At 51.9% G+C, this 23,435-nt stretch overlaps 1 protein-coding gene across 6 annotated transcripts in view; it reads right to left on the reverse strand.

Moving 5' to 3' along the window:
* The window catches only part of LOC142492573 (DNA (cytosine-5)-methyltransferase 3A-like), a 348,275-nt gene that overhangs the window by 138,463 nt on the left and 186,377 nt on the right, over window positions 1-23,435 (reverse strand). For all 6 annotated transcript variants that reach the window (XM_075595320.1, XM_075595319.1, XM_075595316.1 and 3 more), the window contains exon 5: window positions 7,361-7,407. In XM_075595320.1, the coding sequence (XP_075451435.1) occupies window positions 7,361-7,407 (47 nt within the window). The remainder of the gene's footprint in view (window positions 1-7,360; window positions 7,408-23,435) is intronic.

The following is a 23,435-nucleotide window of genomic DNA, read 5'->3' on the forward strand; positions in this document are numbered from 1 at the left end:
AGGGAGGTGCCACAGGAGTCTACTGGTTTCTCATCCTTCGAGCTTCTATATGGGCGCCGGGTCCGTTGACAGCTCGACCTGTTCCGGGAGGGATGGGAGGGGGAGACCCCCACAACAGATGCTACGGTGCTCCAGTATGTGGTGGAGCTCAGAGATCGGTTGGCAGATCTGATGGGCTTAGCGCAAGCTAACCTCAAGAGAGCTCAGACCAGGCAGAAGCGCTGGTATGATAGAAATGCCAATAGTAGAGAGTTCATCCCAGGGCAGCAGGTGCTTGTTCTGAAGCCAACCCGCCAGAATAAACTCCTAGCTGCCTATACCGGCCCGTATCCAGTAATCCGGTGGGTGAATGAGTCAAATTAAGTGGTAGCTCTGGATCAGGAGTTAGGTAGACATCAGAGCTACCACATCAACATGTTAAAAGAATATCAGTGGACCGGTGGTGATGGCGATGTGTAGCCCACCATCGGGAGATGCGGCAAGCAGAGCTCTGCCTGATCTCCTAGGGGAGGCTAAGCAGGAAGGCTCTGTGTAGGACGTGGGGATAGGGTCCCAGCTCGCAGCTTCCCAAAGGAAGCGGGCGCGAGAGTTGTTAGGAAGGTATGGGAGTCTGTTCACGGACAAGCAGGGACGGACTCACCTCACTGATCATTCAGTCAACACTGGTGATCATAGGCCCCTTCATAAGTCTGTGGAGGTAAAGCGGAGCATGGAGAAGAAGATTGAGGTGATGTTGGAGATGGGAGTGATCTCCACGTCACAGAGTCCCTGGCCCTCGCCAGTGGTCCTTATTCCCAAAAAGGATGGAACCAGCCGGTTCTGCAGACTACTGGCAGTTAAATGTCCAGACAGTGTCAGATGCCTATCCCATGCCACGGATGGATGAGCTGTTAGACGAGCTCGCTGGGGCAAGATATTTGACCACCATGGATCTGACCCGGGGGTACTGGCAGATCCCATTGACCCAGGAGGCGCGGCAGAAGTCGGCCTTCATCACCCCAAGTGGCTTGTAGGAGTTTTCCGTCATGCCATTTGGGATGAAGAATGCACCGTCTACCTTCCAGCGTCTGGTCAATCGCCTGCTAGACGGAATACAGGGGTGTGCTATGGCGTACTTAGATGACCTGGTGGTCTTTAGTAGTTCCTGGGCTGACCATCTTACTCATGTAGCGGCAGTCCTAGCCCGCATCCAGGAGTCCGGGGTAACGTTAAAGCCAGCTAAGTGCCAGATAGGGATGGCAGAGGTCGTATATCTCGAGCACAGGGTAGACGGGGGCATCTCAAACCTGAGCCCGCCATGGTGGAATTCATTGTGGGGTGGCCGATTCCCAGAACTAAGAAGCAGGTGTTAGCCTTTATGGGGACTACCGGGTATTACCGCAAATTTGTACCCAATTACAGTGCTGTGGCCAAACCCTTGACTGACCTTACTAAAAAGAGGCTCCCTCGCACGGTAACCTGGTCACCGGAGTGTGAGGGTGCCTTCTCAGCTCTCAAGGCTTCCCTGGTAAGCGCTCCGATCCTAGCAGCTCCTGACTGTGATAAGCGGTTCCTGATTCAAACTAATGCCTCTAACTTTGGCATTGGTGCAGTGTTGAGTCAGGTAGGGGCCAATGGAGTGGAACATCCAATCGTGTACCTGAGCCGCAAGTTATTAGATCGGGAGGCTGCTTATCCTACGGCTGAGAAAGAGTGCCTGGCTATAGTATGGGCCCTCAGGAAGCATCAACCATATGTGTATGGCTGCCCGTTTACGGACATTACTGACCACAATCCCCTGAGCTGGTTGCAGCGGGTGTCAGGGGATAACGCCAAGCTGCTGTGCTGGAGTCTGATCATCCAAGAATATGACTTTACCGTAAAGAACAAAAAAAGGAGTGAGCACGGCAATGCCGATGGACTTTCCCGGCAGGACGATCCCGAGCCCCTCTTAGCTCTGACCTTCAGGCGTCACACTTGGGGATGAACCCATTGGGGTCTCTACCCAAGAGTTCTCCGCTAAAGGGGGGGGGGGGGAGGTGGTAAATGTGACGGTAGTGGTAAATGTGGCTGCCGTTAATAAAGGTTAAGTCTGCCATTACCCCTACCTGTCAGTAATACATTGGTATTGTATTATATGTTAGGTATATATATGTATGTCTTTGCTTGGTTCCAGCACCCCAGGAATCAGGGGTTAATATGTTTTCAGTAGAATTGTTACAACTTGGTCTGTGATCTTTCCCTGTATCCTTGTTATGTTGTAAATGTTATGTTGCAGTTCTACCCACCAATCAGCGCCTGGAGATGTAGGCAGCACCTTCCTACCCACCAATCAGGGCCTGGGCATGTAGGCAGCACCTTCCTAACGACCAATCAGGGCCTGGGCATGTAGGCAGCACCTTCCTACCCACCAATCAGGGCCTGGGCATGTAGGCAGCACCTGGCCCTGAGTGTTGCAATATTATGCTTTAAGTGTATAAAAATGTGGGGGGGGGGGGGGAGACCCCTAGCAGACAGGGAGGGCTGTGACAGGGTGAAGCTGCAGTGTCCACTCCAGTGCTGGTCTCAGGCCTGAAACTGGGCAAGAAGAGCGAACAGGGGAAATCTCTGCAAAGATGTCCCTGCAGCAAGGTATGCAGGGTACCCCCAGTTTCCCCAGTTGGGTATGTGGGATGTTTGTGTGTTTTGTATAGTTGTGGATATACTTTTCCAATAAATTAGTTTTATAAACTCTCGGGTTCTGTCTGGCGATATTGATCCCTGGTATTAGTCTTGGTCCCCTGTGACATGCGTCCCTAGGCCAAGAACTTTTAATTGCTGTTCAATATAGGACTGCTCCTTCCCACAAGCCTAAAAACCCAACTTAGAGCCGTCCAGCCTGCATTCACACACCCTGATTGTTAGCATGCTTATGTTGTGACTGTCCTGTAGCTCAGCACAATTCTTTGAACTTTTAACCCTTTTGAAATTTAGACCCAAAAAGCAGAAGGGGCCTTTCCACCAAAGGGCTGTTATATACTGTGGGCGGCCGTACGCGAGCACGCGCCTGTGCGAAGGCGTGTGCACGTGCCGCACACGTTTTGTGTGTATACTATGCGCGAGTGTATGACTGTGTGACTGTGTGACTGTGTGTGTGTGTGTGTGTGTGTGTGTGTGTGTGTGTGTGTGTGTGTGTGTGTGTGTGTGTGTGTGTATGTGTAATTTATTATTTATTTAAAAAAAAAAATACATTGGTAAAAATAAAATATTTATTCACGTTGTGCAGATACACACACACACATATATACATACATATATCCACACACACACACATATATATACATACATATATCCACACACATACACACACACACGTTTCAGCGCCGGTAGCGGCGCAAAATCATTGTATGCCCGGTCTTCCCCGCTGTCAGTCGGATGCACGCTCACTGCCGTGCACGCGCGCGGCCTTTGTATAGAAGGGCTGACTTACCTCAGCCAATTATAAGAGCCGCGCGCACGGCGTAGCGCACGTGGCCACTATATAACAAGCCAAACTGTGATAACACCCGCGCAAGATTGAACCGAAAAGAAAGACTGTTTGAAATGATAAAAACCAAGGAATCTCGCAATATTCCAAAATGAATTAGACATGTAAAATATATCGTAATATAAAGACGCACTTGCATGCAGTTTTTGTGAGAATAGAGGTCTGTGAGATATGCCGGAGATGTCACGGTTCTGACCCAAACTAGAATAGGTAAAATAATCTCTCTAGCTCTCATAGACAGAAAGGACACTGGCTATTCGTTTCTACCTGTGGAGGATAGAACTAAACACATCCCGTATCAGTCTCACCAGCCCACGGTTGGTGAAAATACACTACTACATTTCCCGTCCGGCATTTTATTGAATATACCATGTAAATACTTCCTTTTGCCAAATATCCTGATTTGCATACTACATTTTCATATCCCACATACAAACAAAACTGCTCCCTACCTAACATTTTTTGCACAGTTTGCACTTTCGAATTCTGCGAAATAAACTTTACAGCGATATAATTAAGCATGAAAAAAAAGCCATTATCGCAATTGAATGAATTGGCCTCAACGTCTGGAACAATGCCAAATATCACAGACTGTACATCCAATTTGCATTGTTCCGGAGACGGTCAAGGCTCGTACCCAAGGCCGCGTCCAGAGTGAGCGCAAGTGCGACCGTGCTTGCGTCATCACGCGCGCCTGCAGCCATTTGTGGCTTAAGGGCAGATGCGACCGGGAGGCGTGTCGGGGGGGCATGGCTGTGACATCACGCATGGCCGTGACGTCACGGAGCTGGTTCGCCCTCATTGGGTGAACCACTCACGTGACTCGGCCATCATGCGACAGAAACAAATGTATTTGTCTCCTCGTGGATCGCGAGCACCGGCGCTTCTCAGCGCGCGCTCTATGGCTTGCATCATAGAGGCATGGCATTTTTATCGCGCTTACCATGAACGCGGCCTAAACGAGGCTTGAACACGACCCTGATTCCGGAGCTGCAGTGATCTGGCACAAGTTACCAAGCAGCGGGTGTAAAAATGCAACAACTTCCGGCTGTCTAAGGCCATGGAAATGTTACTTTTCCAATACGAAAACTACGGACGGATTTCACAATAAGATGTGATTAGAATGAAAACGAAAGGTGATTAGCTGAAATGGGATCATTTTGCCAGTGTGAAAGGGGTGGCTTGGAGAGACAAATCCACATAATAAGAAAGCAGGTACAGTGTACATACACGCATGCACTCAAATACAGACACACAGACACCAGGCAGTCCCACTCTCCCTGAAGTCACACACAGGCTGCCGTGCCACATTTCATCAGTCTCCTAAATGTACCCCAGATTGTCATTCTGGGAGGCTGGGTCGCCCGTATAAACATTGCATTGCAGTATCTTCCCATAACGTGACGTTATGCCAGTCTTGGCGTTACGTCTCTCTAGGGCTTTTACTGAAGTGGCGTGAAAGAGGAGAGGGAAATAATGCCTCCAGATAACGCTATGTTAAATAACATTATATTAAGCCCTACTCAGCTGATTGAGCCTCGGTTTAAGGTCAGGGAGGGCTGCAGGGAGAGCTGCAGGGAGAGCTCTATTAAGAGCCGCCCCAAGCCTGTGGAATAAGCTCCCGGCTGCTTTAAGAGATCCGGAAGCTTTGCTCCCATTCAGAAGGGAATTAAAAACCTTCCTTTTTAACAGAGCCTGGCAAACAGACCCCAATATCCTGGCAGCCGTCTTTCCCGCTCCTGTCCATGTTTCCTGTTGTTCACCTATGTTTTCGGTAGGTGCCTGTTATAGGTCTGGGATGGGTTTCCTCCGTAAATTCTTGACACGCACTCTAGTACTGACTTTCTTGGCGAGTAGCGCGTTAGAAAAAAAAGTCAATAAGTACGTTAACGTTAATGGACTTTAGTGGATATGCGATGTTATGATAAGACCTGGTGCATATCATCACCACTAACGGACGTTACAGTTAACGCAATGCTCTATACAGGAGACAAAGTGACCACGTTATGTTATAGCCCTTTGAATACAGACCATTAGTCATAATGGAATGTTAAATTAGATTAATGCCACGTAAAGTGATTGTGGATCCGAGGTTAGCAGCTAACCCTTGTAGAATACATTTGCAGTGGACTGAAACTAGGGGTCAATAATCTGAGTGGAGTGAAACTAGGGGTCATTAATCTGAGTGGAGTGAAACTAGGGGTCATTAATCTGAGTGGACTGAAACTAGGGGTCATTAATCTGAGTGGAGTGAAACTAGGAGTCATTAATCTGAGTGGAGTGAAACTAGGGGTCATTAATCTGAGTGGAGTGAAACTAGGAGTCATTAATCTGAGTGGAGTGAAACTAGGAGTCATTAATCTGAGTGGAGTGAAACTAGGGGTCATTAATCTGAGTGGAGTGAAACTAGGAGTCATTAATCTGAGTGGAGTGAAACTAGGAGTCAATCAGTCTCTCCCAGCTGCAATACATTGCCTATTATCGCTTTTATGGAATAATATGATGTTTGATCGAGCTGGGGGTACAGCTTTGGTCACACCTATCAGCATGTCCCTGTCTTCCTTATTTCACATGCATTATTGGGTTGTGTATAACAGGTGCGGGACCCGGTTAGAGACTAGAAAATGGTTGGTCACCAGAATCTGCCTTCCTGCTGTGCCCTCGGTTCCTGGGTTCTTATACACACCAGTTACCCACACTAAGTTTAACAGGGTCTCCCTCCTAAAAATATAAACTCGCCAGCACTTGCCTGACTGGTCATCCTTTCACTAGTTAGGAGCACCCTACATTACAAACATCAGCATTCCACATTGACTTTGATTTTATCACCATAATAAAAGTAAGGCTCCACCTCGCATACACATTGCTTCACCCAAAGTTATCCCTTGGTTCCTGTCCACCTTGTGATGTACAGTACAATCTGTGTCCTACAACTGGGAGCTTGGACTTGCTTTCTGTCCATGAAACCAGCCTTTACTAAAAGGAAACACGTTAGACAATTGCCGGCTAAGAAGTCTACCTGTGCCTATTCAAATCCTAAACATCTCAAGATGATCAGAAGCCAGGTGGCAACCTTAGCTGTCCCCAACGGCTTCAACAGTACCACCCGCTTACCCATTTACCATACAAGATCACCCTGACTTATTCGCTGCTTCCTCGGACTTCAATAAAAGACCCCCCCCCCAAAGATCAGGATCCCCCTCTTACACACAAGACAGAATAACCCTCTTACACACTCAGAAGTGAAATGATGGGTGAAAAGCTGCAAGTCCTTCATTGCAAGAGGGTTCAACAACGCAGTGCTGGTCCTTCAGATATTAAAGGGGTTAGTCAGGGGCGGCCAACTCCAGTCCTCAAGGGCCACCAACAAGTCAGGTTTTAAGGATATCCCTGCTTCAGCATAGGTGCCTCAGGTGAAGACTGAAGCACTGATTGAGCCATCTGTGCTGAAGCAGGGATATCCTTTATAACTGACCTGTTGGGGAGAGCTTGAGGACTGGAGTTAGGTTTGCCACATTTGTGGTAAAAACAACAGAAACAGTATTCATTAAATATCCTCACGAGGCACACAAAGCTCAGTATCGCCCTAAACCATGGAATTACCTAACTACTTTTGTATTTGTATCGCGCCGACAATGTGCTCAGCGCTTCACAAAACAGAAGTTAGAATACAGGGAATGATAATACAATCAGCCATCAAACACACAAGCGCGTGATAGGAAAAGGAATCCCTGTCCTGGAGTTCTTCCGATCCAATCAGTACTAACCCGACCCAACAAACAGGAAGCCAAGGAAAGTGGCAGGAAGTGAAATGCAAGCCAACGAGGCCCCCAGGAGGAGTCGGACAATACTTGCCTCAGATTTGGGGGAATCGGAGCCTGTCTCTTCCCTTTCTTCTTTGCCTAAAAGGACAGAGTGAAATGCAAATGAATAAATAAAAACACAGAAACACAGAAGAGGTATGCAGGGAATTCATTTCAATTGCGATCGACCACACACACACACACACACACACACACACACACACACACACACACACACACACACACACACACACACACACACACACACACACACACACACACACACACACACACACACACACACACACACACGCCCAGCACAGACGTTCTACATTTTTAAACCAGTAACAATTCAGTTAATCAGTTTCCTCTTCTATAGTGTGTGGATCAAATACACAAACCCTGGAGGGGTTAACATGGCTTTCCATATCACCACATCAGCACAGTCTTCTTTATCTATTGTGTGTACAAGCCAATGCCTTTCATCTGGAAGTTAGTATAGAGGTACCAGGTGTTGGTGTTCCCTGGGATATGGGGTAACAGGGAGACCCCCGTTTTTATTTTAACTCTCGGAGGCAATTCAAGCCACACTCTAAAAAAACATATATTTGTTTTGTTTTAATATATGCAGCCTTTCATTGCCTTTATTGAAAACCAATTACCTAAACTGTCGATCGATTCGTTCTCCGTAATTGATCAGCAAAGATCCAGCTTCACAGGGTTCATTAAATGGCTGCCTTTCATTTTCAGCCAATCCTTCAGTCAGTGTAACTCAGCAGCTACAATGTATCCTTACTGAAGTAACATTAAAAAATGGCATTAAGAGTTGAATTGAAAATAATAAAAATATATAGTAAGTATTATCCAATACTAGAGAACTGATTTATGTAAAAAAAAAACGTAGGATATTGCGTGGACTGTAACATTTTTGGGATGGGGGCGTTAATGCCATTTTTATTGAGTTTTAATACACTGAGCATCCTGTGATTTCTATAGCAGGGTTTACCCCACCTCCCCAGCAGTACAAGATCTTTGTAACACTTTCCTGTTTGTGATCATTTGTTGCCAATATTCCCAGCAGTTTGAGCTGCAAACTGTAACAATAGATACTGTTAACTTAGTAATATCAGGATACATTGTAGCTGCTGAGTTACACTGACTGAAGGATGGATTTGACATGGAAAGTTAGCCATTTAGTGAACCTGACGGTAACTGATATTCACAGTTGAGTGCAAATAGCCGCACGGCTATTCACAGTTGAGTGCAAATAGCCGCTGCTGAGTTACACTGACTGATGGATTGGCTGAAACTGAAAGGCGGCCATTTAGTGAACCCCAGGAAGTAGGATCTTTGCTGATCGATCACGGGAGAACTAATCAAATCGGCAGCTTAGGTAATTGGTTTTCAATAAAGGTAACCAAAGGCTGCATGTATTAACACACAAAAAGTTGTTTTGTGTGTAGCAGGGAACCCTCGCTTGCCCCTCACTGACATTGATCCCGTCGTGTGGGAGGCTTTGGTGGTTGCGTCGGACATGTTGTGGTTGGCGCAGCCACATACATAAGGACTGTCTGTACGGCAGTGGCCATCTTGAGGTTGGCGCTGCAGGAAGAGGAGGTCCTGTCGTTCAGGGCTTCCTCCGCAGACTGGAGGCGGGGTGCTCAGTCCTGACGGAGGCGGCGAAGGGAGAGGTAGTGTCCAGGTAGCTAGTCATGCCTCCCTGGACTAGGCCAGACCCGTTCCCTGTAGACACCAGGTAGTTTCCCCTACCCTGTAGTGGAGTATTGTAGGGCCGGCCATAGTAAGGGACTCGCCCCCTTAGTATACGGACAACTCGGCAGAGCAGACCGGGCCTGGCTGAATCGCACGCGCTACCGGACATAAGGCGAGAAGGGGATTGGGTTGGAGGCCCCCCCATCATGGGATCACGTTTGCCGCCTATCTACAAATCCCCTGGTGTACTCGCGTAGCCAGGAAGGTACCACCACATGCACCAAAACCACACCGGGAGGGTAGCGCTGCCCTCACATATATCTGGATGGGACTGTTTGGACGGACATTGGGTTTCCAGTGCCCTGGGCACCCTCAGTACTTTGGGGGACGGTTACTGTATTCTGTGTTTGCTGTATTGGTGAGACTGTGGGATCATAGTACTTTGTGTGGATTGTGGTTATTGGAGGTATACCGGTTCCTGTGAGGGGCTATCCCGCCAACGCAGGGATCCTCACGGGTGGAGGCGCTGCACCGGCCACCCCAGGCTCCCCAAGCGCGGAGGCTTATGCCTCTTGTGAGCCTAACAGGTAGCACCATAACACGCATATCTCTCGAGGAGGAGGGAAGGGGTGTTACGTGTGTTTTTAGGTGCTGCTTGGATTGCCTCTTTCAGTTCTACCCCAGTAATAGTATTCTCTTTACATATATAGAATAAGTGGGCGAGCGTTAAAGTCACAATATACGTTCTTGAATAGTTGTGAAAACCACCGATGTGTATATATAGTTCCAGCGGATGCAAAGGGGAGGTGGGGAGGAGCGAGGGGGACTTTCCCACGCAGTGTCTCTAAGGTATCAATAAGGTACAGGAAGGAAGCAACTTTCAGAGACACAATCACACCCGGAGTCGCAGTCATGATCTAAATGTGTAATGTGGGAGGCTCCGGGGTAATGTGTAGTGTGGGAGGCTCCGGGGTAATGTGGAGTGTGGGAGGCTCCGGGGTAATGTGGAATGTGGGAGGCTCCGGGGTAATGTGGAGTGTGGGAGGCTCCGGGGTAATGTGGAGTGTGGGAGGCTCCGGGGTAATGTGGAGTGTGGGAGGCTCCGGGGTAATGTGGAGTGTGGGAGGCTCCGGGGTAATGTGGAGTGTGGTAGGCTCCGGGGTAATGTGGCGTGTGGGAGGCTCCGGGGTAATGTGGAGTGTGGGAGGCTCCGGGGTAATGTGGAGTGTGGGAGGCTCCGGGGTAATGTGGAGTGTGGGAGGCTCCGGGGTAATGTGTAGTGTGGGAGGCTCCGGGGTAATGTGGAGTGTGGGAGGCTCCGGGGTAATGTGTAGTGTGGGAGGCTCCGGGGTAATGTGTAGTGTGGGAGGCTCCGGGGTAATGTGGAGTGTGGGAGGCTCCGGGGTAATGTGGAGTGTGGGAGGCTCCGGGGTAATGTGGAGTGTGGGAGGCTCCGGGGTAATGTGGAGTGTGGGAGGCTCCGGGATAATGTGGCGTGTGGGAGGCTCCGGGGTAATGTGGAGTGTGGGAGGCTCCAGGGTAATGTGGAGTGTGGGAGGCTCCGGGGTAATGTGGAGTGTGGGAGGCTCCGGGGTAATGTGGAGTGTGGGAGGCTCCGGGGTAATGTGGCGTGTGGGAGGCTCCGGGGGATTGTGGCGTGTGGGAGGCTCCGGGGTAATGTGGAGTGTGGGAGGCTCTGGGGTAATGTGGAGTGTGGGAGGCTCCGGGGTAATGTGGAGTGTGGGAGGCTCCGGGGTAATGTGTAGTGTGGGAGGCTCCGGGGTAATGTGTAGTGTGGGAGGCTCCGGGGTAATGTGTAGTGTGGGAGGCTCCGGGGTAATGTGTAGTGTGGGAGGCTCCGGGGTAATGTGTAGTGTGGGAGGCTCCGGAGTAATGTGGAGTGTGGGAGGCTCCGGGGTAATGTGGAGTGTGGGAGGCTCCGGGGTAATGTGGAGTGTGGGAGGCTCCGGGGTAATGTGGAGTGTGGGAGGCTCCGGGGTAATGTGGAGTGTGGGAGGCTCCGGGGTAATGTGGAGTGTGGGAGGCTCCGGGATAATGTGGAGTGTGGGAGGCTCCGGGGTAATGTGGAGTGTGGGAGGCTCCGGGGTAATGTGGAGTGTGGGAGGCTCCGGAGTAATGTGGAGTGTTGGAGGCTCCGGGGTAATGTGGAGTGTGGGAGGCTCCGGGGTAATGTGGAGTGTGGGAGGCAGTGTGAGAGGCTCCAGGGTAATGTGGAGTGTGGGAGGCTCCCGGGGTAATATGGAGTGTGGGAGGCTCCCGGGGTAATGTGGAGTGTGGGAGGCTCCGGAGTAATGTGGAGTGTGGGAGGCTCCGGGGTAATGTGGAGTGTGGGAGGCTCCGGGGTAATGTGGAGTGTGGGAGGCTCCGGGGTAATGTGGAGTGTGGGAGGCTCCGGGGTAATGTGGAGTGTGGGAGGCTCCGGGGTAATGTGGAGTGTGGGAGGCTCCGGGGTAATGTGGAGTGTGGGAGGCTCCGGGGTAATGTGGAGTGTGGGAGGCTCCGGGGTAATGTGTAGTGTGGGAGGCTCCGGGGTAATGTGTAGTGTGGGAGGCTCCGGGGTAATGTGGAGTGTGGGAGGCTCCGGGGTAATGTGGAGTGTGGGAGGCTACGGGGTAATGTGGAGTGTGGGAGGCTCCGGGGTAATGTGGAGTGTGGGAGGCTCCGGGGTAATGTGGAGTGTGGGAGGCTCCCGGGGTAATGTGGAGTGTGGGAGGCTCCCGGGGTAATGTGGAGTGTGGGAGGCTCCGGAGTAATGTGGAGTGTGGGAGGCTCCGGGGTAATGTGGAGTGTGGGAGGCTCCGGGGTAATGTGGAGTGTGGGAGGCTCCGGGGTAATGTGGAGTGTGGGAGGCTCCGGGGTAATGTGGAGTGTGGGAGGCTCCGGGGTAATGTGGAGTGTGGGAGGCTCCGGGATAATGTGGAGTGTGGGAGGCTCCGGGGTAATGTGGAGTGTGGGAGGCTCCGGGGTAATGTGGAGTGTGGGAGGCTCCGGGGTAATGTGTAGTGTGGGAGGCTCCGGGGTAATGTGTAGTGTGGGAGGCTCCGGGGTAATGTGGAGTGTGGGAGGCTCCGGGGTAATGTGGAGTGTGGGAGGCTACGGGGTAATGTGGAGTGTGGGAGGCTCCGGGGTAATGTGGAGTGTGGGAGGCTCCGGGGTAATGTGGAGTGTGGGAGGCTCCGGGGTAATGTGGAGTGTGGGAGGCTCCGGGATAATGTGGAGTGTGGGAGGCTCCGGGGTAATGTGGAGTGTGGGAGGCTCCGGGGTAATGTGGAGTGTGGGAGGCTCCGGGGTAATGTGGAGTGTGGGAGGCTCCGGGGTAATGTGGAGTGTGGGAGGCTCCGGGGTAATGTGTAGTGTGGGAGGCTCCGGGGTAATGTGTAGTGTGGGAGGCTCCGGGGTAATGTGGAGTGTGGGAGGCTCCGGGGTAATGTGGAGTGTGGGAGGCATTGTGAGAGGCTCCAGGGTAATGTGGAGTGTGGGAGGCTCCTGGGGTAATATGGAGTGTGGGAGGCTCCCGGGGTAATGTGGAGTCTGGGAGGATCCGGGGTAATGTGGAGTGTGGGAGGCTCCGGGGTAATGTGGAGTGTGGGAGGCTCCGGGGTAATGTGGAGTGTGGGAGGCTCCGGGGTAATGTGGAGTGTGGGAGGCTCCGGGGTAATGTGGAGTGTGGGAGGCTCCCGGGGTAATGTGGAGTGTGGGAGGCTCCGGGGTAATGTGGAGTGTGGGAGGCAGTGTGAGAGGCTCCAGGGTAATGTGGAGTGTGGGAGGCTCCCGGGGTAATATGGAGTGTGGGAGGCTCCGGGGTAATGTGGAGTGTGGGAGGCTCCGGGGTAATGTGGAGTGTGGGAGGCTCCCGGGTAATGTGGAGTGTGGGAGGCCCCGGGGTAATGTGGAGTGTGGGAGGCTCCCGGGTAATGTGGAGTGTGGGAGGCTCCGGGGTAATGTGTAGTGTGGGAGGCTCCAGGTAATGTGGAGTGTGGGAGACTCCGGGGTAATGTGGAGTGTGGGAGGCCCCGGGGTAATGTGGAGTGTGGGAGGCTCTGGGGTAATGTGGAGTGTGGGAGGCTCCGGGGTAATGTGGAGTGTGGGAGGCTCCCGGGTAATGTGGAGTGTGGGAGGCTCCGGGGTAATGTGTAGTGTGGGAGGCTCCAGGTAATGTGGAGTGTGGGAGACTCCGGGGTAATGTGGAGTGTGGGAGGCCCCGGGGTAATGTGGAGTGTGGGAGGCTCTGGGGTAATGTGGAGTGTGGGAGGCTCCGGGGTAATGTGGAGTGTGGGAGGCTCCGGGGTAATGTGGAGTGTGGGAGGCTCCGGGGTAATGTGGAGTGTGGGAGGCTCCGGGGTAATGTGGAGTGTGGGAGGCTCCGGGGTAATGTGGAGTGTGGGAGGCTCCGGGTAATGTGGAGTGTGGGAGGCTCCGGGATAATGTGGAGTGTGGGAGGCTCCCGGGGAGTAGTGGTTGCACAGAACAGTATCCCAGCAAATACAGAAATGTAGAATGCTTGGGATGGAGAAACGTACAGATGTGCAGCGCGTCAGATAGAGAAACGTACAGATGTACAGCGCGTCAGATAGAGAAACGTACAGATGTACAGCGCGTCAGATAGAGAAACGTACAGATGTACAGCGCGTCAGATAGAGAAACGTACAGATGCGCAGCGCGTCAGATAGAGAAACGTACAGATGCACAGCGCGTCAGATAGAGAAACGTACACATGTACAGCGCGTCAGATAGAGAAACCTACAGATGCACAGCGCGTCAGATAGAGAAACGTACAGATGTACAGCGCGTCAGATAGAGAAACGTACAGATGTGCAGCGCGTCAGATAGAGAAACGTACACATGTACAGCGCGTCAGATAGAGAAACGTACAGATGTACAGCGCGTCAGATAGAGAAACGTACAGATGTGCAGCGCGTCAGATAGAGAAACGTACAGATGTGCAGCGCGTCAGATAGAGAAACGTACACATGTACAGCGCGTCAGATAGAGAAACCTACAGATGCACAGCGCGTCAGATAGGGAAACGTACAGATGTGCAGCGCGTCAGATAGGGAAACGTACAGATGTGCAGCGCGTCAGATAGAGAAACGTACAGATGTACAGCGCGTCAGATCGAGAAACGTACAGATGTACAGCGCGTCAGATCGAGAAACGTACAGATGTACAGCGCGTCAGATAGAGAAACGTACAGATGTGCAGCGCGTCAGATAGAGAAACGTACAGATGTGCAGCGCGTCAGATAGAGAAACGTACAGATGTACAGCGCGTCAGATAGAGAAACGTACAGATGTACAGCGCGTCAGATAGAGAAACGTACAGATGTACAGCGCGTCAGATAGAGAAACGTACAGATGTGCAGCGCGTCAGATAGGGAAACGTACAGATGTGCAGCGCGTCAGATAGAGAAACGTACAGATGTGCAGCGCGTCAGATAGAGAAACGTACAGATGTGCAGCGCGTCAGATAGAGAAACGTACAGATGTACAGCGCGTCAGATAGAGAAACGTACAGATGTGCAGCGCGTCAGATAGAGAAACGTACAGATGTGCAGCGCGTCAGATAGAGAAACGTACAGATGTACAGCGCGTCAGATAGAGAAACGTACAGATGTACAGCGCGTCAGATAGAGAAACGTACAGATGTACAGCGCGTCAGATAGAGAAACGTACAGATGTGCAGCGCGTCAGATAGGGAAACGTACAGATGTGCAGCGCGTCAGATAGAGAAACGTACAGATGTGCAGCGCGTCAGATAGAGAAACGTACAGATGTGCAGCGCGTCAGATAGAGAAACGTACAGATGTACAGCGCGTCAGATAGAGAAACGTACAGATGTGCAGCGCGTCAGATAGAGAAACGTACAGATGTGCAGCGCGTCAGATAGAGAAACGTACAGATGTGCAGCGCGTCAGCGCGTCAGATAGAGAAACGTACAGATGTACAGCGCGTCAGATAGAGAAACGTACAGATGTACAGCGCGTCAGATAGAGAAACGTACAGATGTACAGCGCGTCAGATAGAGAAACGTACAGATGTACAGCGCGTCAGATAGAGAAACGTACAGATGTACAGCGCGTCAGATAGAGAAACGTACAGATGTACAGCGCGTCAGATAGAGAAACGTACAGATGTACAGCGCGTCAGATAGAGAAACGTACAGATGTGCAGCGCGTCAGATAGAGAAACGTACAGATGTACAGCGCGTCAGATAGAGAAACGTACAGATGTACAGCGCGTCAGATAGAGAAACGTACAGATGTACAGCGCGTCAGATAGAGAAACGTACAGATGTACAGCGCGTCAGATAGGGAAACGTACAGATGTGCAGCGCGTCAGATAGAGAAACGTACAGATGTACAGCGCGTCAGATAGAGAAACGTACAGATGTACAGCGCGTCAGATAGAGAAACGTACAGATGTACAGCGCGTCAGATAGAGAAACGTACAGATGTACAGCGCGTCAGATAGAGAAACGTACAGATGTACAGCGCGTCAGATAGAGAAACGTACAGATGTACAGCGCGTCAGATAGAGAAACGTACAGATGTACAGCGCGTCAGATAGAGAAACGTACAGATGTACAGCGCGTCAGATAGAGAAACGTACAGATGTACAGCGCGTCAGATAGAGAAACGTACAGATGTACAGCGCGTCAGATAGGGAAACGTACAGATGTGCAGCGCGTCAGATAGAGAAACGTACAGATGTACAGCGCGTCAGATAGAGAAACGTACAGATGTACAGCGCGTCAGATAGAGAAACGTACAGATGTGCAGCGCGTCAGATAGGGAAACGTACAGATGTGCAGCGCGTCAGATAGAGAAACGTACAGATGTGCAGCGCGTCAGATAGGGAAACGTACAGATGTACAGCGCGTCAGATAGAGAAACGTACAGATGTGCAGCGCGTCAGATAGGGAAACGTACAGATGTGCAGCGCGTCAGATAGAGAAACGTACAGATGTACAGCGCGTCAGATAGAGAAACGTACAGATGTACAGCGCGTCAGATAGAGAAACGTACAGATGTACAGCGCGTCAGATAGAGAAACGTACAGATGTACAGCGCGTCAGATAGAGAAACGTACAGATGTACAGCGCGTCAGATAGAGAAACGTACAGATGTACAGCGCGTCAGATAGAGAAACGTACAGATGTACAGCGCGTCAGATAGAGAAACGTACAGATGTACAGCGCGTCAGATAGAGAAACGTACAGATGTACAGCGCGTCAGATAGGGAAACGTACAGATGTGCAGCGCGTCAGATAGAGAAACGTACAGATGTACAGCGCGTCAGATAGAGAAACGTACAGATGTACAGCGCGTCAGATAGAGAAACGTACAGATGTGCAGCGCGTCAGATAGGGAAACGTACAGATGTGCAGCGCGTCAGATAGAGAAACGTACAGATGTGCAGCGCGTCAGATAGGGAAACGTACAGATGTACAGCGCGTCAGATAGAGAAACGTACAGATGTACAGCGCGTCAGATAGGGAAACGTACAGATGTGCAGCGCGTCAGATAGGGAAACGTACAGATGTACAGCGCGTCAGATAGAGAAACGTACAGATGTACAGCGCGTCAGATAGAGAAACGTACAGATGTGCAGCGCGTCAGATAGGGAAACGTACAGATGTGCAGCGCGTCAGATAGGGAAACGTACAGATGTACAGCGCGTCAGATAGAGAAACGTACAGATGTGCAGCGCGTCAGATAGGGAAACGTACAGATGTGCAGCGCGTCAGATAGGGAAACGTACAGATGTGCAGCGCGTCAGATAGGGAAACGTACAGATGTGCAGCGCGTCAGATAGGGAAACGTACAGATGTGCAGCGCGTCAGATAGGGAAACGTACAGATGTGCAGCGCGTCAGGAACATATCCCAGATATTCTGCCGGAGTCCGATTTCTTTTTACCAATGTGGACAATCAGAAGACGGATCTTATCCAACATCAATTTCTACAATTGTGTTCCAGGCCCTCTGGTGTTAAAGCAGAAACACGTGTAGCACTGCGCGTTTAAAATAAAATCACTACAGGATTGAAGCAGGGGGTCTCCGGAGCGAAACCGCGTTAATCTCAGCCCCGGGGACCCCCTGCGTCCTGAGATACTTAACTCCGCCGCGGTGCCGGTATCTCTGTGGAGTTTAAATGTACAGCTCACGCGGGCCAATAGGAAGGCACAAGGGTTGCCGTCACGGCTTCCTATTGGCCCGTGTCAAGCGGGAGATTTAAACGCCGCCATTATGTTATACCGGCACCGCAACGGAGGGAAGGATCTCTGGAAACGGGGTCACCGGGGATGGGATTAATGCGGTTACGCTCTGCAGAACCCCTGCTTCAGTCCTGTAATTTAATGTAAAACACCGAACCGCGCAGTGCTACATGTAAAGGGACCAGGAAAAATATGTATGTACTTTATTTGTACTAAACAGACTCCCCCCTCAACTGATAAGAGCTGTTTCTATCACAAGCTTTGCCAAAGCAAAATAAACCCATTCACTCCAATCTCCCTGGATTGACATGTCTTGGATGCCCTCGTCTCTATTGGAAGCAGCTTTGAATTCCTTTATTGTATTACCCTCTGTTATGTCTGCTGGGACGCTGCTCCATGCGTCCACTGCCCTTTCAGTGAAGAAATACTTTCTCATGTGTCCCTTCAGCTTCAGAGCGTGACTTCTTGTTCTAGGTCTCGTGCTCCCGTCCTGGATCTGGTTATTACCCCCCCCCATGTCATTACAAGTCTCAGTAATATCTTCTCTCTCCTCCTTCTCCCTCTGGCTCCCGTCCTGGATCTGGTCTCAGTAATATCTCCTCTCTCCTCCTTCTCCCTCCGGCTTCCGTCCTGGATCTGGTCTCAGTAATATCTCCTCTCCTTCTTCTCCCTCCGGCTCTCGTCCTGGATCTGGTCTCAGTAATATCTTCTCTCTCCTCCTTCTCCCTCCGGCTCTCGTCCTGGATCTGGTCTCAGTAATATCTCCTCTCTCCTCCTCCCTCCGGCTCTCGTCCTGGATCTGGTCTCAGTAATATCTCCTTTCTCCTCCTTTTCCCTCTGGGCTCCCGTCCTGGATCTGGTCTCAGTAATATCTCCTCTCTCCTCCTTCTCCCTCCGGCTCCCGTCCTGGATCTGGTCTCAGTAATATCTCCTCTCTCCTCCTTCTCCCTCCGGCTCCCGTCCTGGATCTGGTCTCAGTAATATCTCCTCTCCTTCTCCCTCCGGCTCTCGTCCTAGATCTGGTCTCAGTAATATCTTCTCTCTCCTCCTTCTCCCTCCGGCTCTCGTCCTGGATCTGGTCTCAGTAATATCTCCTCTCTCCTCCTCCCTCCGGCTCTCGTCCTGGATCTGGTCTCAGTAATATCTCCTCTCTCCTCCTTTTCCCTCTGGGCTCCCGTCCTGGATCTGGTCTCAGTAATATCCCCTCTCTCCTCCTTTTCCCTCTGGGCTCCAGTCCTGGATCTGGTCTCAGTAATATCTCCTCTCTCCTCCTTCTCCCTCCGGCTCTCGTCCTGGATCTGGTCTCAGTAATATCTCCTCTCTCCTCCTTCTCCCTCCGGCTCTCGTCCTGGATCTGGTCTCAGTAATATCTCCTCTCTCCTCCTTCTCCCTCCGGCTCTCGTCCTGGATCTGGTCTCAGTAATATCTCCTCTCTCCTCCTTTTCCCTCTGGGTTCCCGTCCTGGATCTGGTCTCAGTAATATCCCCTCTCTCCTCCTTTTCCCTCCGGGCTCCCGTCCTGGATCTGGTCTCAGTAATATCTCCTCTCTCCTCCTTCTCCCTCCGGCTCTCATCCTGGATCTGGTCTCAGTAATATCCCCTCTCTCCTCCTTTTCCCTCCGGGCTTCCGTCCTGGATCTGGTCTCAGTAATATCTCCTCTCTCCTCCTCCTCCCTCCGGCTCTCGTCCTGGATCTGGTCTCAGTAATATCTCCTATCCTCCTTCTCCCTCCGGCTCCCGTCCTGGATCTGGTCTCAGTAATATCTCCTCTCTCCTCCTCCCTCTGGCTCTCGTCCTGGATCTGGTATCAGTAATATCCCCTCTCTCCTCCTTTTCCCTCTGGGTTCCCGTCCTGGATCTGGTCTCAGTAATATCCCCTCTCTCCTCCTTTTCCCTCCGGGCTCCCGTCCTGGATCTGGTCTCAGTAATATCTCCTCTCTCCTCCTTCTCCCTCCGGCTCTCATCCTGGATCTGGTCTCAGTAATATCCCCTCTCTCCTCCTTTTCCCTCCGGGCTCCCGTCCTGGATCTGGTCTCAGTAATATCTCCTCTCTCCTCCTCCCTCCGGCTCTCGTCCTGGATCTGGTCTCAGTAATATCTGCTATCCTCCTTCTCCCTCCGGCTCCCGTCCTGGATCTGGTCTCAGTAATATCTCCTCTCCTCCTTTTCCCTCTGGCTCCCGTCCTTGATCTGGTGACGGTAATATCTCCTCTCTCCTCCTTTTCCCTCTGGCTCCCGTCCTGGATCTGGTCTCAGTAATATCTCCTCTCTCCTCCTTCTCCCTCCGGCTCTCATCCTGGATCTGGTCTCAGTAATATCCCCTCTCTCCTCCTTTTCCCTCCGGGCTCCCGTCCTGGATCTGGTCTCAGTAATATCTCCTCTCTCCTCCTTCTCCCTCCGGCTCCCGTCCTGGATCTGGTCTCAGTAATATCTGCTCTCTCCTCCTTCTCCCTCCGGCTCCCGTCCTGGATCTGGTCTCAGTAATATCTCCTCTCTCTTCCTTTTCCCTCCGGCTCCCATCCTGGATCTGGTGACGGTAATATCTCCTCTCTCCACCTTTACTCACTGAGCCGCTCCTTCTCCCAGGTTCCCCTGCTTCCCACTCAGTGCCAGTCAGTGTCTTTACTCACTGAGCCGCTCCTTCTCCCAGGTTCCCCTGCCTCACACTCAGTGCCAGTCAGTGTCTTTACTCACTGAGCCACTCCTCCCAGGTTCCCCTGCTTCACACTCAGTGCCAGTCAGTGTCTTTACTCACTGAGCCGCTCCTTCTTTCTAAGGTAACAAATGGCAGCCATTTTTAAAAAGCCTCCACATTTTCAAGCAGCTATCTCTGGACTGCTCCCGCAAAACAGTGTAGGAACTATTTGTAGAAATCCTGAAAATAGCTCTATCTAATAAAAACTCCACTTGTGAGCACATTCACATGTCTTAAGACAGGTCTGCAACCCTGCCTTTCACCATTATCACCTAGCATACAGTGCTCTCACTGCAGAAAGGTATTCTGGGAAATGACATGCAAATGAGCACACCGTGTCACCTTTTGTCTGAAAAACCATTGTTACATGGAGCCCATATAAGATAAGGCCGTGCCTATAGTTCCGTTGATGGCGACGGCGACACGACGGGTGACGTCACCCGTCGCCATCGGCGAAAGCTATATTTCGCCGGGCGTCGTTGCTGCGTGTTTCCGGCAATTTGATTGGTTCAAGGGCCGTCACGTGACGCAACAGCCCTTGAACAATCAAATTTTGTCGGCTACCAGTTTTCCCGACGGCGCTCTGTCGTGCGCACTATAAGCGCACGCGGCGGTGGCAATGCATTTGTTTTCGGACGACGTTGTGTCGCCATCACTATAAGCGCGGCCTAATGCTCGCTGTTAACACAGCTTTAAAGCACAGCATGGGAATCAGATGCAAAGCCAGAGAAACCATTCAGAGAAACCATTCACAGACATGTTCCAACCTTAATGGGGAACATCAATGTGAGGCTGGTTGCACTGCTGACTTTGCAAGTTTCAAGGCGGTAGGACATGTTATATATATCTTTTTGTTTTTTTACATATACTCTGCACAGTACATAGAATTTTGAAGGCACTATAAATCCCCGCCCTGAAGAGCTAACGATCTAATTTTGGTGCCTGATGCACAGGAAGCTAAAGTGACGGACAGTGGGATTCTAATCCAGATTCACCCACTTCAGAGGCTGTGTTTTTACCACTAAATCAAGTGGAGCTACATCCTCACAGATAGAAGTCCGTGATTACTAAGCAGTGCTATGCCATAAGACATCCATGAGCTTCTCTTCCATGGGCTGGGAGGTGCTGCCCAGCGTGTGAGGGGCCGTGCAGTATGACACAGCACCACTTATCTGGGCCATCATGTATAGGGGAGAAGAGAGGATTCTGGGACTGATACTTTGCATTCCTGCACCTGACCAAGGGGGTTACCCCCCGGGCGTGGTGCATTACCGGATTCTTTCTCTGCAATAAATCCCGCACGGGGGTATTAGAGGCCCTGCTGCCCCCATACACTGCAGCAGGCTGTATATACTCAGAGGGGGTATTACAGGCCCTGCTGCCCCCATACACTGCAGCAGGCTGTATATACAGAGCGGGGGTATTACAGGCCCTGCTGCCCCCATACACTGCAGCAGGCTGTATATACTCAGAGAGGGGGTATTACAGGCCCTGCTGCCCCCATACACTGCAGCAGGCTGTATATACTCAGAGCGGGGGTATTACAGGCCCTGCTGCCCCATACACTGCAGCAGGCTGTATATAAGCAAAGGGGGGTCGGGGTATTACAGGCCCTGCTGCCCCCATGAGTAGGAGACGGAGTCAGGGATGAGTAGGCGGCAGAGTGAGGGATGAGTAGGAGGCGGAGTCAGGGATGAGTAGGAGGCGGCGTCAGGGATGAGTAGGAGGCGGCGTCAGGGATGAGTAGGCGGCAGAGTGAGGGATGAGTATTCGGCAGAGTCAGGGATGAGTAGGAGGCGACGTCAGGGATGGGTAGGCGGCAGAGTGGGGGAAGGGTAGGGGGCGGAGTCAGGGATGAGTAGGAGGCAGAGTGAGGGATGAGTATTCGGCAGAGTCAGGGATGAGTAGGAGGCGGCGTCAGGGATGGGTAGGCGGCAGAGTGAGGGATGGATAGGCGGCAGAGTGAGGGATGGGTAGGCGGCTGAGTGAGGGATGAGTATTCGGCAGTCAGGGATGAGTATTCGGCAGAGTCAGGGATGAGTAGGAGGCGACGTCAGGGATGGGTAGGCGGCAGAGTGAGGGATGGGTATTCGGCAGAGTCAGGGATGAGTAGGAGGCGACGTCAGGGATGGGTAGGCGGCAGAGTGAGGGATGGGTAGGGGGCGGAGTCAGGGATGAGTAGGAGGCAGAGTGAGGGATGAGTAGGGGGCGGAGTCAGGGATGAGTAGGAGGCGGAGTCAGGGATGAGTAGGAGGCGGAGTCAGGGATGAGTAGGAGGCGGAGTCAGGGATGGGTAGGCGGTAGAGTGGGATGGGTTGGCGGCGGATTAAGGGATGAGTAGGAGACGGAGTCAGGGATGAGTAGGCGGCAGAGTGAGGGATGGGTAGGTACAGAGTCGGGTGGGTAGGCGGCATCAGGGATGAGTATTCGGCAGAGTCAGGGATGAGTATTCGGCAGAGTCAGGGATGAGTAGGAGGCGGAGTCAGGGATGAGTAGGAGGCGGAGTGAGGGATGAGTAGGGGCGGAGTCAGGGATGAGTAGGAGGCGGAGTCAGGGATGAGTAGGAGGCGGAGTGAGGGATGAGTAGGGGGCGGAGTCAGGGATGAGTAGGAGGCGGAGTCAGGGATGGGTAGGCGGTAGAGTGTGGGATGGGTTGGCGGCGGATTAAGGGATGAGTAGGAGACGGAGTCAGGGATGAGTAGGCGGCAGAGTGAGGGATGGGTAGGTACGGAGTCAGGGGTGGGTAGGCGGCATCATGGATGAGTAGGAGGCGGAGTCAGGGATGGGTATTCAGCAGAGTCAGGGATGAGTAGGAGGAGGAGTCAGGGATGGGTAGGCGGTAGAGTGTGGGATGGGTTGGTGGCGGATTAAGGGATGAGTAGGAGACGCAGGCAGGGATGAGTAGGCGGCAGAGTGAGGGATGGGTTGGGACGGAGTCAGGGGTGGGTAGGCGGCATCAGGGATGAGTAGGAGGCAGAGTCAGGGATGAGTAGGAGGCGGAGTCAGGGATGAGTAGGAGGCGGAGTCAGGGATGAGTAGGAGGTGGAGTCAGGGATGAGTAGGAGGAGTCAGGGATGGGGTAGGGGGCGGAGTCAGGGATGGGTAGGGCGGCGGAGTCAGGGATGGGTAGGGGGCTTTGTCAGGGATGGGTTGGGGCGGAGTCAGGGATGGGTTGGGGGCAGAGTCAGGGATGGGTTGGGGGCGGGGCCTGCTCTAGGGTAGGTCCTAATAATCCAGAGAGGGCTGTAACACCAGTTATTATATAGCAGATTCTCAGTTTGAAAACCCCCTGAATATATGTTCGTGTGAAACAAACAAGTAAATGGCGCCTCCCCGTTATCCTGCCGATTAATGGGCTGCATGCGGAGAAAAGGCCTCGCTCAGCATCTTCTGGACTACAGAAGGGCGAAACTCTCAAAATCCGTTTCCCGTAATTTCCTGCACTTTCCATTCAAAATCCGTTCCGCGGTTTAAAATCCTCCCCA

Source organism: Ascaphus truei, chromosome 4 (assembly GCF_040206685.1).
Source record: "Ascaphus truei isolate aAscTru1 chromosome 4, aAscTru1.hap1, whole genome shotgun sequence".
NCBI lineage: Eukaryota > Metazoa > Chordata > Amphibia > Anura > Ascaphidae > Ascaphus > Ascaphus truei.